Genomic DNA, 16,184 nt, shown 5'->3' on the forward strand with positions numbered 1-16,184 from the left:
AATTAACGTAAATTGTTACTGTACCATACATCCGTAAATTCTATAACCATATCTTATAAAACACCCCTAAATCATTAATTATACACATAACATTGTAAAATGATAACATTAATTTCAAATAAATTAAATTCAAGCTACATAAATTGAGATGGTGGAGGAGGAGGAGGCAAGGCATGTTCAGTCTGCTGTTTGTGCCATGTAAACAATGGACGCAGCGTCATGCGTAAGTATCGTTTGAACTACGGAGAGAGCGCTAAACTAAAAAATTCACTCAAAATTTTTTTGTTTTTACAATTTTTTTACAGTCAGTTCAAACGTAAAATCGAAAAAATGTAAAACGAATGAACGTAAGTAGAGGAGCGTCTGTATATATATATATATATATATATATATATATATATATATATACATATACATATACATACATATGCATGAAATCACATGTATGTAGGTTAAAGGAATGGCATACATACATATACCAAGGCTTTTTCCCCCTTACAAGGGAGGTAGCCAAAAAGGAAAAGGCATAAAATCATTCCCACCCATTCCATCCCTGAATATACTCCACACCCCTCCACCCTCCCTCTCATCTTAGCACCTCCCAGATGACGGGTCATCCCTGCACCTTGTCCACTGCCCTGGGTCAGAAGCAGTGTTGCAAGACACAGCACATCAACAGCAAGGCCACTTCATTAAATCGGCGACCCCCCCTCTCCGTCCCCCCATGCATAAAGGAGAAGACGGGGAGAAATCCCTTCGGGCTGTGTCTAAAATTGCTCACACATACTACCTCACCCCCCCCATCCCCCCGCCCATTCCACCTCATGCATCACAACATCATCCATATACAACCATTCTCCATTCACCCGTCTTCTGTCCTCTCCCGTCCTTCCTCAACAGACATTCCCCTCTTCCCCAAAGCCCCCTTCACCCCATCCATCCACCTCATCCTAGGACATCCCTTCATGTTCACTCCCTCCACATCTGCCTTTCATACCTCTTTTACTAGTCTTTCTTCACTCATTCTTTCCATGTGTCCAAACCATCCCAATATTCTTTCATCAACCCTATCTGCCAACCCCCTTTCCACCCCTGTTCTCCTCCTCACCTCCTCATTTCTCACTCTATCCAGCCTAGTAACCCCCCATCATACTTCTCAGACACCTCATCTCAAACACATTCAAAAGGAATGGCAGAAAAGGATATCAAAGATCAAAGATACAGGCTGCAGAGATGAGGGTGCTGAGAATGATCAAAGGAGTGACTAGGAGAGACAGGTTGAAGAATGATGATATAAGAAGAGAGCTGGGAGTTGTATCAATTTTGGAGATGGTGGAGAGAAGCAAGCTAAGATGGTATGGACATGTGCAAAGAATGAACGAGAACCAGTTACCGAGAAAATATCTGGAATATAGACCTCAAGGAAGAAGACCTGTGAGAAGACCAAGGAAGAGATGGGTTGAAGGAGTTGGGGAAGCACTGGCGGCGAGGTGAAGTAGCCTGACTTAAATTGAGAGAGAAGAGACCTTTGCGAACCGACAAGAATGGAGGAAAATCTTTCATCGGGACTCAGTGGCTGACAGGCACTAGCCTACCAGGTGTCTGGTGAGAAGGTGAGAAGGAAAAGGGTATCCATTGTGTCAATCATGAAGTGAATAGATTTGAACGTTTTCCTTTGCAGCCATGGTGGGAACGCGGGTGTACGTCGGTGGCCTCAGTTATCGTGTAGGTGAACGAGACCTGGAGCGGTTTTTTAGAGGCTATGGAAGGTTACGGGATATTGTCATCAAGAATGGATTTGGTTTTGTGGTTAGTAACTTTTTTTTACCCATTTATTAAAGTAAGTGTTAGTTTGATTTTCCAAATTAGATGAGGTTTATTTGTGAAATATTGTTAACATGTATATTTCTTTTCATGGTTTGATATGTAAATATGATTAACTTTGATGTTTGACCCATTCTTGAATCGTTGCAATGTATCTTTCAGGAGTTTGACGATTATCGAGATGCAGACGATGCCGTTTATGAGATGAATGGGAAAGATCTCATGGGGGAGAGGTAAGTTTGTGTTTACTATGCCATGTTTGTAGATAATTCAACTATGGAATGACTTCTCTTAAAGTATAAACGAACAACAAAAGGAAGTTTAAGTCTTATATATCAGTCATCAGTAGTAGACCTCTTATGTTTTAAATGTGGTTAATTGAGACTTCAGTTAAATTTCTGCTAACAATGGGGGATTAAGTTATGGACATTTTTGTGCCGCTCCTGTCCTTAGCTTGTCTGGATGGCATTAATCATGCTCATGATTACTATCCCATAGGTTGATGTTTGAGAGGGTCATCGGTGGTGAGAAGTCGCGCCTTCCTGCTATTGATATGTTTGCTTTCAGGGTTCTAGTGGAGCTGGCGAGGGGCGCACGAGCTGCTGCAGCAGGACCTTCTTACGCTCCCCCTCGGAGGCGCAGAGCCCCTTGGATGGACAAGTAAGGCTTGCTGGGGCCAGGCCAGAGACTTCAGCAGGTGGCTTATACTGTCTCTGGTACTGTCAGTTTCAGTTTTCAGTGTAACTCTTGTCTTCAGGGGCGTTGAGAGTCATTAGCCATACCTTCAGTGAATTTCCATGGCACATTGGAGAGAAGGCTTTATCATGATCAAAGTGTCTTGTGCAGAATACTTGGGGAATAAGGGTCTCCAAATCAGGTTAACTAGGTTGAGCTTAAAGTTTGTTGATGACTCTAGCATGATTTCATATTTAAATTTAGTAAGGAGCATGTTCTACTAATCTTTATTGTGTTTCAATTTTTATTGCCACATTTATGTGCAGTGAATGTGAAGTTCCTGATGCGTGTGATGTCAGTGCTTGCAGGGGGTTGCTCATGATGATGCTTAGATGAACCAGTGACAGTACCACCTTTCAGCAGCTGAACTTCAGTCTCAGTCTTGCAGCCTTTGGGTGTAGAATGGACTTTTGGAATAACCAGACCATTTACTAGTACTGCGTATGTCTTTATACTGTAGCTTTTAGTTTTTTGTTAACTTTACTGTTCGTGTTAGGGTATGAGTGACATTTATATGCAATGGTGGTCCATTCTGCACCTACAATTTACATAGCAAGGGTTGATCGCAGAGTGAGTTGGTGCGTTGACGTGTGTGTGTTTCAGAGTGACGGTGGAGAAGGCACGCGCAGCCCCACGCCTGCGCTGGTCACGACCTCCTCTACCCCCCAGACCGCGTGGACTCAGGTCTCATTGCCTTGGTTTTTCGTGTGGTTTTCATGAAGGATTTCTTTTAGGATCAGTTCTTTAATTTTTATTCAATTTTATTTTAATAGTAGTCAGAGAATAGGATGGTTAGTTCATCAACATATCCCATAACTAAGTAGATGAATTAGGATCCCTTGACCCCACTTTTTATTTTATTTATTATTTTTTAATTTTTTTTTCCAATCTTTATATTTTTTCTGTCTCTTCCTCTACCTATACTTCTCTGTCTATCAGTATTTTTATATGCATATAAAGATTATGCATATGAATATGTATACATACATAATTTAACCCCTAAACTCAAAGTATTAAATGGGCTTCAAGGCCCTCGTTCAGAGAAAAGTGTTGAGGCTGTTGTCAGATATTTCGTTCAGCTGAAGGGTTACTCTGCCCAATGGAGAGCTAATACACATTGACGTGACCCTTTATAGGGTGATAAAAGTTTCAAGTGTTTCCCAACTGGTGCTAAGTAAATGATATTTAATTGTGGAGGTACTCTTTGCCCAAAGGAGAATCACACCCAAGAGATACACACCAAGACTTCCACATTCAGTTCTGAACCACAGTTGTTGGTAGCACGAGACATACAAAGATTCGGGTGTGGGAAAAAACATGTTTTGGTAACTTGGTGTTGCAGTAGGTCTTGACTGCAGAAATATCGTCATCCCAACCCTGCCGCCCTGTGGCAGTCACACACTGATTTTTGTGCTTCTAACAGTTCTGGGAAAAAGAAAATGTTTTTTAGACATTTATCAGGCATGATAGCAAAGAAAATAATGACGATGTTCTACGAGGATGACTGTCAGGTCCTTTGATTTTGGAGAGGAAGAGGTATGCCATAGCATTCCTTTCATTAACATTCTTTTTGCTTCCTCTTCAAGTTGTCCTCCCCTCCCTCAGTATTATAATTGTGACACATCACCACATGTGGTCAGATCAATAAAAATACTGTATTTTGGATGATGCAGTTTGATGCTATCACACTGAAACATGCCTGGGATATTTCTAAAGATTGGGAAAAATTATGACCAGAAAGTGATATCAAATTTGTGGTCGAAAGGGGTTAAACTTATATATGTATATGTATGAACCTCCTGTTTTGGTTTTCACCTAGATTTTGCTTTTCACTCATTTCATATAACTAAAGTGGATTATTAATATTCATATTTAAGTAAACAATGTTGTGAGTTTCCAAAGTATGTGCATATGTTTGGTTTTTGTTACAGGGCAATATTTTATGGCAAATAGAACATAGAATATATGGGGGATCTATATAACTCAGTAATACAGTAAAAATATTAGCACAAATTAATAAACAAGTCATATGGTTTGTAGTTTTAGTTTAAAATGATCTTATATATGATACATTGATGATATGATTGCCCCAAGTTAAACCTAAATTGAAATTGGAAACTTTGGTGATAAGCAAGACTGTTTAGATTGTACTCTACCAGAAGTGGCAACCTCATGAACATGTGCCAGTTCCCTTCTTTCTTATACTCCACCACATGTGAACTGTGAATCTTTATTATACAAAATCTTGCAATCAGTATGTAGTGAGTGTTTGCATAAACATTTCACGAAATTGGCAGTTGCCAAGAAGTCTGTCGACATAAACACTACGAGCGAGGATGGAGCCTTTATTAGTATGACATCTCGCTCGTTACAGGTTTTTCAGTTACATAGTCGTAATACACATGACTGAGATTATATAAGAAGAATTGGGGGAACGAGAGGGTGGAAGAGGAAGGGAGGTAGTGGGGGGAGAGGGCCCACAATGGAAATAAGCTTACATGCTTTTTTGTGTTATCCTTGGCAATTTTTAATTATTATTTTGAACTATGTGTTCTTTTCATTATCAGCACTTCATGTATATTGATGCAATGCCAAATAAACTTACTTGACCTTTCCTCATATTCAGTGACCCCCTACCTCTCTTCCTCTCAGTCATGTGTATTACGACTATGTACTTGAAGCTGTGACAAGCAGAACATCATACTAATTAAGCCTCTGTCCTCATGTGGTGTTTATTTCAATAAACATTTCAGTCCGTCGATCAGTCGTTGCCTCGAGTTTCCCTGAACAAAACTGTTAGCCTGCAACAGTCCTTGGGTCCTCCCACAGATCACGCCAGGAAGAAGGGTTGGGTTGATGTCTGTGTTGTGTGAATGTAGTCATTTCTGTGTTGTGGACTCGTAACTCAAGGAGGATGGGACCAGATCGTAGTTGTCTGCTGCTGTTGTGGGAAGAGGGTGTACGTAGGCATGTTGATGGGCTTTAGAGACAAGCACTAGGGAGACGATCCCCTCGGATGTCTGTCCAGCAGGACCACCATATGCAGACACCCATTGATGGTCCCCCATATATATCTGAGATAAAAGCATGTATATAAAGGTCTCGATCCTCCTTATAAGGAGGACAATCAATTCAAAACATACCTTTGTGTTTAATAATCTTTTGGAAAGAAATACAGAGGGTCCTAAGTCCCCTCACTCTGCCCAAGTGCAAATAAAAACATATTTGTATACCAAAGGCTTTTCCCCCATACAAGGGAAGTAGCCAAAAAACTAAGGCATAAAATCCACCCCCCACCCATTCCATCCCCACATATTCCACTCCCATCCACTCCCTCCCTCCCATCCACTCCCTCCCTCCCTCCCTCTTATCTTGGCTCCTAGATGACGGGACATCCCTGCATCTTGCCCACTGCCCTGGGTCAGAAGCAGTGTTGCAAGACAGCACATCCAAAGCAAGGCCACATAATTAAATTGGCAACCCTCCCCTCTCTGCCCCCTCATGCAGAAATGGAGAAGATGGGAAGAACTCCCTTTGGGCTGCGTCATTTTATTTTTCACACATACTCCTTCTCCCCCCATCCCCCATCCACTCCCCCTCATGCATCACAGCAGTCATCCATACACAACCATTCCCCATTCACCCCTATCTTCTGTCTTCTGTCCTTCCTCAACAGACATTCCCCTCCTTCCCAGTGCCCCTTTTACCCCATCCATCTCATCCTAGGTCCCCCCCTCATGTTCACTCCTTCCACCTCTGCTTTCCACACATCTTTTACTAATCTTTCTTCACTCATTCTTTCCATATGTCCAAACCATCCCAATACTCTTTCATCAACCCTATCTCCCATCTCCCTTTCCACCCCCGTTTTCTTCCTCACTTACAGTCTACTGCCACTTTCTGCCCTTGCACTTCTCATCACCTTACTTTTACCTACATTTATCTTCAACTTCCTTCTTTTGCACACCTTCCCAAACTCTGTCGCTAACTTCTTCAATCCCTCCTCTGATTTTGCTACAAGTGCAGTGTTGTCAGCAAACAACCACTGGCTTATCTCCCATTTTTCTCAATTTTCTTAAACCATCTCCAATCCCTGACCCATTACCCTTGTATTTACCTCTCACACCACCCCATCCATGTATAAATTGAACAGCAAAGGCAACATAACATATCCCTGGCAGAGTCCCACCTTTACTTCAAACCACTCACTCTCTTCATTTCTGATTCTAACACAAGCGGTACTACTCTCATAAAAACTTTTAGACTGCTCTTAAAAGCTTTCTTCCTATCCCATATATCTACAATACCTCCCACAGTGCCTTCTTGTTTACCCTGTCATAAGCCTTTTCCAAATCCATAAAGGCCCAAAAACATCCCTACCTTTTCCTAAAGCTTTCTCACATATCTGTCTTATCACAAAAATCTGATCCACGCAACCCCTGCCTATTCTAAACCCATGCTGTTCCTCACCAATTACTCCCTCTGTTCCTCTCCAAATCCTCTCAATCAAGACCCTCCCATAAGCCTTCCCAACTACACACATACATATACCAAAGGGTTTTCCCCCTTGCCACCTTTTCCCTTGTAAAGTGGAACTATACAGGCACTCCTCCAGTCATCCAACACTACCTTCTCTTAAACAAACATTAAATAACTTCACCAGCCATGACACCCATCCAACCCAGGTGCCTTAAAAATGAAGTGGCAAATTATTGAATTGGTTTGATTTATCACTGAAATTTTCAGACTTCTAGTTATTGGAACAAATTTCCAAAATCCGTGAAAGTAGAGGAATAAGTAAGAGTAATAGAAATTTGAAAATTACTCAAGGTGAAATTATTATTATTATTTATTTGTATTTATTTGATTTTTTATTAATTTATCACTGGTGGCAGAGTTTGGGAGAGTATGTGATAGAAGAAAGCTAAAGATAAATGTGGGTAAAAGTAAGGTGATGAGATGTACAAGGGGTGAAAGTGGCAGTAGACTGGAAGTGAACATTAAGGGAGAGCGACTGGAGGAAGTGGATAGTTTTAGATACTTGGGTGCAAGTGTAGCAGGAAAAGGTGGAGTGAAGGTGGAGGTAGAATGTAGATTGAGAGAAGCGAGTAAATGCCTTGGTGGTTTAAAGAGTGTAATGAGGAATAGACATTTGGGAATGGATGCGAAGAGGAGACTGTATGAAGGAGTGATTGTGCCAACAGCACTGTATGGGGCAGAAACGTGGAACATAAGAGAAGAAGAGAGAAGGAGTTTGAATGTGTTTGAGATGAGGTGTCTGAGAAGTATGGTGGGGGTTACTAGGCTGGATAGAGTGAGAAATGAGGAGGTGAGGAGGAGAACAGGGGTGAAAAAGGATTTGGGAGATAGGGTTGATGAAAGAATATTAGGATGGTTTGGACACATGGAAAGAATGAGTGAAGAAAGACTAGTAAAAGAGGTATGGAAGGCAGATGTGGAGGGAGTGAACATGAGGGGACGTCCTAGGATGGGGTGAAGGGGGCTTTGGGGAAGAGGGGAATGTCTGTTGAGGAAGGAAGGGAGAGGACGGAAGACAGAGGTGAGTGGAGAATGGTTGTATATGGATGATGTTGTGACTGCATGAGGAGAAATGGGCAGGGGGGTGGGGTAGTATGTGTGAGTACATTTTGACGCAGCCCGAAGGGATTTCTCCCCGTCCTCTCCTTATATGCAAAGGGGGACGGAGAGGGGGGGTCGCCGATTAAATGAAGCGGCCTTGCTGTGGATGTGCTGTGTCTTGCGACACTGCTTCTGACCCAGGGCGGTGGGCAGGGTGCAGGGATGACCCGTCATCCAGGAGGTGCTCAGATGAGAGGAAGGGTGGGAGGGGTGTGGAGTGTATTTGGGGATGTAATGGGTGGGAGTGTTTTTGTGCCTTTCCCTTTTTTGGCTACCTCCCTTGGAAGGGGGAAAAAGCCTTGGTATATGTATGTATGTATGTATGTATATATATATATATATTTTTTTTTTATAGAACTGTGTTGTCTCATTAGTGGAATGCATTTTAGTTATAATGAATGTAAATAAGCAGAGTTGAAATTTAATGTCTAGTCAGGGAGGACTTGAGTGTTGTGACATACTCTCGGAATATTTTCCATTTTGGGATATAATTGTATTAAAAGAGGTAAATCATATATGTTCCATGCAGACTCATGCAGTTGTCTAGCATGCATCACAACAAAATACGAAAACTATCCTATCATTTTGAAAGGTAATGAAACATTAAGAGACATTGAAAAATAGTAAGAAGTATCACTTATTGATTTAGATATGTATTAGCATTATTGGAAATTTATGAGTATGGAAATTCAGTCCGTTGTTGCCTCAGATTTCTCCGATTGGGAATCTGCTTTTTTGCAGTGGCCATAAGCAAACTTGGGCCTTTCCATTCATGTTTTTAGAGGAAATGTGAGGCTGTTGGCTTTGTTGTGTTGAGTGTGGGCTTGTTGTATTGCTAGCTAGTAGGATGAGAAGAGCATTCACCAGTTGTTAGCTTGTCTTGTGTGAAAAAGTCCCTTTTCCCCCTTATAAAGAGGGTTGCCAATCCAAAGTGTGTGCCTACCCTACAACCATCTCACACCCATTAAAAAATCCATTTGTTGCCCCTCCCATCTCAGCTCCTCATAGATGAAAGGTCATCATATCTCCTGCAACACTACTCGAATCAGAGGCAGTGCAGCAAGACATAGCATATTCATAGCTGAAGCTGGTTTACCCCCACTGCTTCATTACATGGCATCCCATCTATCTGTATAGCAAAGGCCTCTTCTCCCAGATGGACAGATCTTAACGAAAGAGGAGGAAATAGGGGGAAGATGTGTTTTAGAGCTGTTGAATGTGGAGGAGGATAGGGAGGGGTTGGTGGTAGGAGTGGGGGCTCTAAGAAAATGACTGATGAGAGAGGAAAATGGAGGCGAAATAAGAAAAGGTGTGGTGCAAATAGCTCAGAAAATGATAAGAACAGGTAAGGTTCCTGGGTTAGATGGGTGTCATATGGAGTGTGTGAAGAAGGGAGGTACAGTAATAGTGTACTGGATAGTGAGGTAGTTTAATTTGTGTCTAAGGGAGGTTAGAGTGCTGGAAAACTGGAGGAGTGCCTGTATAGTTCCCTTTACAAGGGAAAATGGGACATGTTTCAGAGGGATCAGTTTGTTGAGTGTAGTTGGAGAGATTTATGGTAGGGTTTTAATTGAGAGGAATGGGGAATAATTGGTGAGGAAAGGTAGGTGTTGCATGGATCAGATTTTTGTGGTAAGACAGATATGTGAGAAAGTTTTAGGAAAAGGTAAGGATGGTTTTTGGGCCTTTATGGATTTGGAAAAGGCTTATGACAGGCTAAACAGGAAGGTACTGTGGGAGGTTTTGCAGATATATGGGATTAAGGAAAAGCTGTTAAGAGCAGTCAAAAGTTTTAATGAGAGTAGTAGAGTCTGTTAGAATGAGAAATGATGAGAGCGAGTGGTTTAGGGTAAAGGTGGGACTGCGTCAGGGATGTGTCATGTTGCCGTGGCTGTTCAATGTTTGCATTGATGGGGTAGTGTGAGTGGTAAATGCAAGGATAATTGGCAGGGGACTGGAGATATTGAAAGAAAATAGAAATGGGAGGTGAGCCAGTTGTTGTTTCCTGATGACACTGCACTTGTAGCAGGGTCAGAGGAGGGATTAAGGGATAGTGACAGTTTGGGAAAGTATGTAGGAGGAGAAAGTTGAAAATAAATGTGGATAAAAATAAGGTGATGGGATGTACAAGGGTAGAGTCTGGCAGTGAGGTGGAAGTAAGTCAGTAAGGAGAGAGGCTGGAAGTGGATAGCTTTAGGTATTTGAAGTCACATGTGGCAGGAAAGGGAGGAGTGGAGGTAGGGGTAAATTGTAGATTAGGAGAAGCAAGTAAATGCCATGGGGGATTAAAAAGTGTTATGAGAAAGAGTTAGCTGGGGGTAGATGCAAAGAGGAGATTGTATTAAAGGGTGATTGTGCAGACAGCATTGTATGGGGCAGAGGCTTGGAATTTAAGAGAGGCTGAGAGGAAAAGTTTAAATGTGTTGGAGATGAAATGTCTGAGAAGCATGATAAGGTTTACTAGATTGGATAGAGTGAGAAATGAGGTGAGGAGGAGAGCAGGAGTGGAAAAGGAGATGGCAAATAGGGCTGATGAAAGATTATTGGGATGGTTTGGACACGTGGAAAGAATGAATGATGAAATATTAGTAAAAGAGGTGTGGAGGGAATGAACTTTAAGGGACAATCAAGGATGAGATGGATGGAGTGAAGGGGGCATTGAGCAGAAGGGAAATGTCTGTTGAGCAAGAAAGGGAGAAGGCAGAAGATGGGGATGAGGAGTGGAGAGTGGCTGGGTATAGATGATGCCGTTATGCAAGGAAGGGATGGGGTGGTAGCGGATCCTTATGTGTGAATGTTATTTTGATACAGCCCAAAGGGATTTCTCCCCATCTTCTCTTTTTCAGCATGAAGGGACAGAGAGGATGAGTTGCCTATCAAGTGAAGCGGCTTTGCCGTGGATGTACTGTGTCTTGCTAGATTGCCTCTGACCTGGGGCAGTAGGCAGAATACAGGGATGACTCATCATCCATGAGGAGCTAAGATGGGAAGAGGGGTGGATGGGAGTGGAATAGGTGGAAGTAGGTACATGCCTTTGACTTGGCTACCTCCTTTGTAAGGGGAAAAAAATTCTTTGTATGTTGTTGTTGTTGTTGTCGTTCCCTAGACTGTCTGTCCGAGCAGTCCCGTCTCCCCAAGGAATGCCATAGCCGAAACTGGGTTTTCCCACAAATCCTTTATAGAGCGTATGTTGTGTTGTTTGCGTGCATGATTGTGTATAATGCAGTCTTCCATTATGTGTTGTATGGTATGGGGTGAAGTGTTACATCCTGGGCAGCTGTTCACAATGCAGTCATCCAGCCTCTTCTGGTAGCTTAGAAGTGCTGGGTGGTGACCGCACCGCAGTCTGGCCAAGTGGACTCTGTCCTTTCGTGGGAGAGAGGATTCAGAAGGGTGGATATCAGGGGGTCTGGCATGCAGCAGTGTGTTGTCTTTCAGTGTGTTAATGGAGCGGTGAGTGATATGATTATGAATATGTTTCCAGAGGCTGGTATTTGGTGGTTGTGGAGGAAGAGAAGAGAGTATCTGTGTGTGATAAAGGTCTTTGGGAAAAAGGATTGTGGTACTCCCCAAGGTAGGCGTAGCTCCTCTTGGGGATCGGTGCCACCTGCGTAGAGCCGGTGGCCAGGGGTGGTTGCTGCCGTTTGGCCCCCAACTCTTGGGGTTGGGGGGTGGTCCCACGACGTAGACGCTGCAGCTCCAGGACCTCTTTGTATGTTGATATAGATGGATCTTAGTCACAGTCCAGAAGTTTAAGTGTATGATTTTCTGACCTGGAGGTTGGGGTGTTTCCCACAAACACCCCAACCTCCCCAATGTCTATACCATGAAACCACTGTGCCCATTATTGGTTCCCAGTTGAAGATGGCATTAGGTTTCAAACTCTTGATATGTCTGTGTTTGGGGAGACCTAAAATGTATATGTGGGTTTGGGTGTAGAGTTTAGTGTAGTTGTGGGTGTGTAAGTGAGGAATGACTGGTGTTGCATGTATGTACATGTTTTTCATTATACTTGTTTATTGTAGCTTTTCTTGAGACCACTTAGGTTTTGCAGTCTTCAGAAAGGCATATTCTTTCTTTTATATATATATATATATATATATGAACCTGTACATTTTTTATCCTTTGTACTCATCTTATTCTGAAACTTGAAGCTCGGTACTTGTTATTTTATGGGTTGGGTTGGGTTGTGTACAACTTTCCCTCTGGATGCTTTTGTATGATGTGGTCATGTTCACTCTCCTTAATTCTAATCCCACTAGGGAGGTTGATGTTAAATATGTGGCAGTGATTGAGATAAGGTGCCAAGATAAGAGGGTAGAGGGGAGTATGTTGGGGATGGAATGGGTGGGAGTGGATTTTATGCCTTTACCTCCCTTGTAAGGGGGAAAAAGCCTTTGGTATATGTATGATTGAGACAGACAGTGTATTCAATTACAGATGCTCCTCTACTTACGTTCATTCGTTTTACGTTTGAACTGACTGTAAAAAAATAAAAAATAAAAAGAGTGAATTTTTTAGTTTAGCACGCTCTCCGTAGTTCAAACGATACTTGCGCATGACGCTGCGTCCATTGTTTACATTGCACAAATGACAAACTTGCCTCATCCTCCTCCTCCTCCCCCTCCTCCTCCACCATCTCAATTTATGTTGCTTGAATTTCATTTATTTGAAATTAATGTTATTATTTTACAATGTTATGTATATAATTAATGATTTAGGGGTGTTTTATAAGATACGGTAATAGAATTTATGGATGTATAGTACAGTAACAACTTACATTCATTTTCAACTTACATTCGGCCGTTTGGAACGTAACTAAAACGTAAGTTGAGGAGCGTCTATACTTTTAAAACTTTCGTCCATCTAACAGTAACTTCATTCTTCCTGTTACCAATTCAGTCCTCCTGTGATGGTGAGGAAACTCTGGCAGTATCCATTCACAATCTACATGCTAGGTGGTGTGGCTCCAGTGGTCGTTCAAAACTGGGATTGAGGAGACCATACAACTTGGCAGCAGCCTGTACAACCGAGTAGCCCTATTTAGGATCCACTGCTCACTGATATGGGGTATATGAATTTTGAGATAATGCCTGACAGTGGCGTGAGTATCCACAGAGATAGAAACTGTGTGCAAACAACAGTCCATAACAAAAATTCCACATGGAAAGGAGGCTAGAAAAGGTGCCTCAACCATAGTACACTCTCTTTTGGCCAGGGAGCTGACCCAGCAAGGTTACCCTCAATTGTAATAAGAAGACAACACAAGGAGGAGAGAGCAAGAGCTCTTCTAAATCCCCTTTGTTGTGTCCTTATCCAGGTCCATGACACCTACCATGAACTGAGCAATGAGGCCTGCTTCAAAACCTGAGAAGAGTCTACTATGACAACCCTGTTGGTTAAAGGATCACCATTTCCAATAAAACCAAATGATATTTGAACCAGAACCATTGAATGACTACCACACCAATCCCGCTGTGCTAAATTGCACTCCTGGAATTGCCCCCCACTCAACCAGCTATCAATTTGACATACATCAACATAAAGTAGACCCTGACTTGGATTACCTAAGGTTCTTGGTCCAGAATACCACCAGTGGACATCACTCTCAACACAATGCCCCCCCTTACTTCATAGTAAACTGGGACCTCATTACTGCACGACGAAAACCCCACCAAATATAACGCCAAAGAAATTGATCCATAATAAGATAGATTTCATATCCCATGATCAGAAGAGGATCAGTTAATGATCGTAGTATACATATCTTCAAATAACTTTCTTGTCCTCAGTAGTGGGATATCCAGTCTATTCAACCATAGAGTAGTAAAGCTTCAGAGATCTGGATTTTGCAAAGATACAGACAAGTTCTTCGCTAGTTTTAAGCTTCTTGGTGAGCTAAAATGTTTAAATAAAGTAATATAAATCTCTCCCCATCTCCTTTTCTGCATGAGGGGATGGAGAGGGGGGTTCGCTGATTTAATGAAGCAGCCTTACTGTAGATGTGCTGTGTCTTGTGACCCAGGGCAGTGGACAAGATGCAGGGATGACCCATCATCCAGGAGGTGCCAAGATAAGAGGGAGGGAAGAGTGTGAATGGGTGGGAGGGATTTTTATGCCTTTGTTTTTTGGCTACCTGCCTTATAAGGGTGAAAAAAGCCATTGGTATGTGTATGTAATACAAAATGAAATAATTAGCTAAAAATCTATCTATAGAACTGAAAATAGAAATACACTGTTTCCCATTCATAGAGTAAGATAATCTGTGCTAAAGATGAGGCATCAGCGTGTATGTGATGGATTGTCTGTGTATCATTCAAAACACAACACACATGACTTATCAGCAATTGCAACCGGCCTTACTTTCATAGTCTCGTTTTCTTAAAAGTGTTTTGCTATAGCTCCGAGGTTTAGAAAAATAAGTTAATAAAGTAAGAAGAAATTAGATAATTAGAAACTAGAAATGAAATTGCACTTCTATCCCATTCATGGTGTGAAAAGGATATTAGCATATATGAATTAGTAGTGATCACATCATGTTATGCTAGTGTCGTTCCATATCCAGAAGTGATTTCTCCCTGTCCTTTCCTTTTCTGCATGAGGGGATGGAGACGGGGGGTTGCCAATTTAGTGAAGTGGCCTTGCTGTGGATGTGCTGTGTCTTGTGACACTGCTTCTGACCCAGGGCAGTGGGCGAGATGCAGGGATGACCTGTCATCCAGGAGGTGCCAAGTTAAGAGGGTGGAGGGGATTGGAATGGGTGGGAATGGTTTTTGTGCCATTGCTGCTGCTGCTTTTTTTTTTTTTTTTTTTTTTTTTTTTTTTTTTTTTTTTTTTTTTTTTTTTTTTTTTTTTTTTTTTTTTTTTTTTTTTTTTTTTTTTTTTTTTTTTTTTTTTTTTTTTTTTTTTAAGCCTTTAGTATATGTATGTCATGCTGTTACATTTCCTTAGTTGTATCTTAAAAGTGCTATGGCTCCAAAACTGAAAAAAATTAAATTAATGATATTTGCTGAAGATAAACCATTGGCGTATTTGATTCTGCAAATGTAACCTAGTAGTAATCATGTCAGATTACGCTGCTGAAGTTCCGTATCCTTACTTTCCTTAGTCTTATCATCTAAGAAATTAAGTTTTGGCAAGGTAAAAATAATATATATATATATATATATATATATTTTTTTGTTTTGTTTTTTCCACATATTACTCATACATACATATACCAAAGGCTCTTTCCCCCTTACAGGAGAGATAGCCAAAAAACAAAGGCATAAAAGCCATTCCCACCCATTCCATCCCCAATATACTCCACTCCCCTCCACCCTCTGCCCTTCCTCTTGTCTTAGCACCTCCTGGATGACGGGTCATCCCTGTATCTTGTCCACTGCCCTGGGTCAGAAGCAGTGTCGCAAGACACAGCACATCCACAGCAAGGCCGCTTCATTGAATTGGCGACCCCCTTCGTCCCCTCATGCAGAAAAGGAGAAGACGAGGAGAAATCCCTTTGGGCTGCATCAAATTTTTCTCACACATACTACCTCACCCCCCCCCCCACACCTATTCCGCCTCATGCATCACAACATCATCCATATACAACCATTTTCCATTCACCCCTATCTTCTGCCTTCTCCCGTCCTTCCTCAACAGACACTCCCCTTTTCCTCAAAGCCCCTTTCACCCCCATCCATCCATCCATCTCATCCTAGGTCGCCCCTCATGTTCACTCCCTCCACATCTGCCCTCCATACTTCTTTTACTAGTCTTTCTTCACTCATTCATTCCATGTGTCCAAACCATCCCAATACTCTTTCATCCACCCTATCTCCCAGCTCCCATACCATCCCCATTCTCCTCCTCACCTCCTCATTTCTCACTCTATCAAGCCTAGTAACCCCTATCATACTTCTCGACACCTCATCTCAAACACATTCAAACTCCTTCGGTCTTCCATTCCATGTTTCTGCCCCATACAGTGGTGTCGGCACAAT

The 16,184-nt window shown here is 42.0% G+C and overlaps 1 protein-coding gene across 5 annotated transcripts in view; it reads left to right on the plus strand.

Moving 5' to 3' along the window:
* Positions 1 to 16,184, plus strand: part of B52 (serine and arginine rich splicing factor B52) — a 55,423-nt gene that overhangs the window by 8,476 nt on the left and 30,763 nt on the right. For 2 of the 5 annotated variants that reach the window (XM_076188220.1, XM_076188218.1), the window contains exons 2-5: positions 1,682 to 1,809; positions 1,987 to 2,057; positions 2,392 to 2,484; positions 3,163 to 3,243. In XM_076188220.1, coding sequence (XP_076044335.1) covers positions 1,684 to 1,809; positions 1,987 to 2,057; positions 2,392 to 2,484; positions 3,163 to 3,243 — 371 coding nt within the window. In that variant the 5' untranslated portion in view covers positions 1,682 to 1,683. The remainder of the gene's footprint in view (positions 1 to 1,681; positions 1,810 to 1,986; positions 2,058 to 2,391; positions 2,485 to 3,162; positions 3,244 to 16,184) is intronic. The other 3 variants (XM_076188223.1, XM_076188222.1, XM_076188221.1) reach the window with 2 other exon arrangements.

Source organism: Oratosquilla oratoria, chromosome 7 (assembly GCF_046742065.1).
Source record: "Oratosquilla oratoria isolate Oo_2021 chromosome 7, ASM4674206v1, whole genome shotgun sequence".
Lineage (NCBI taxonomy): Eukaryota > Metazoa > Arthropoda > Malacostraca > Stomatopoda > Squillidae > Oratosquilla > Oratosquilla oratoria.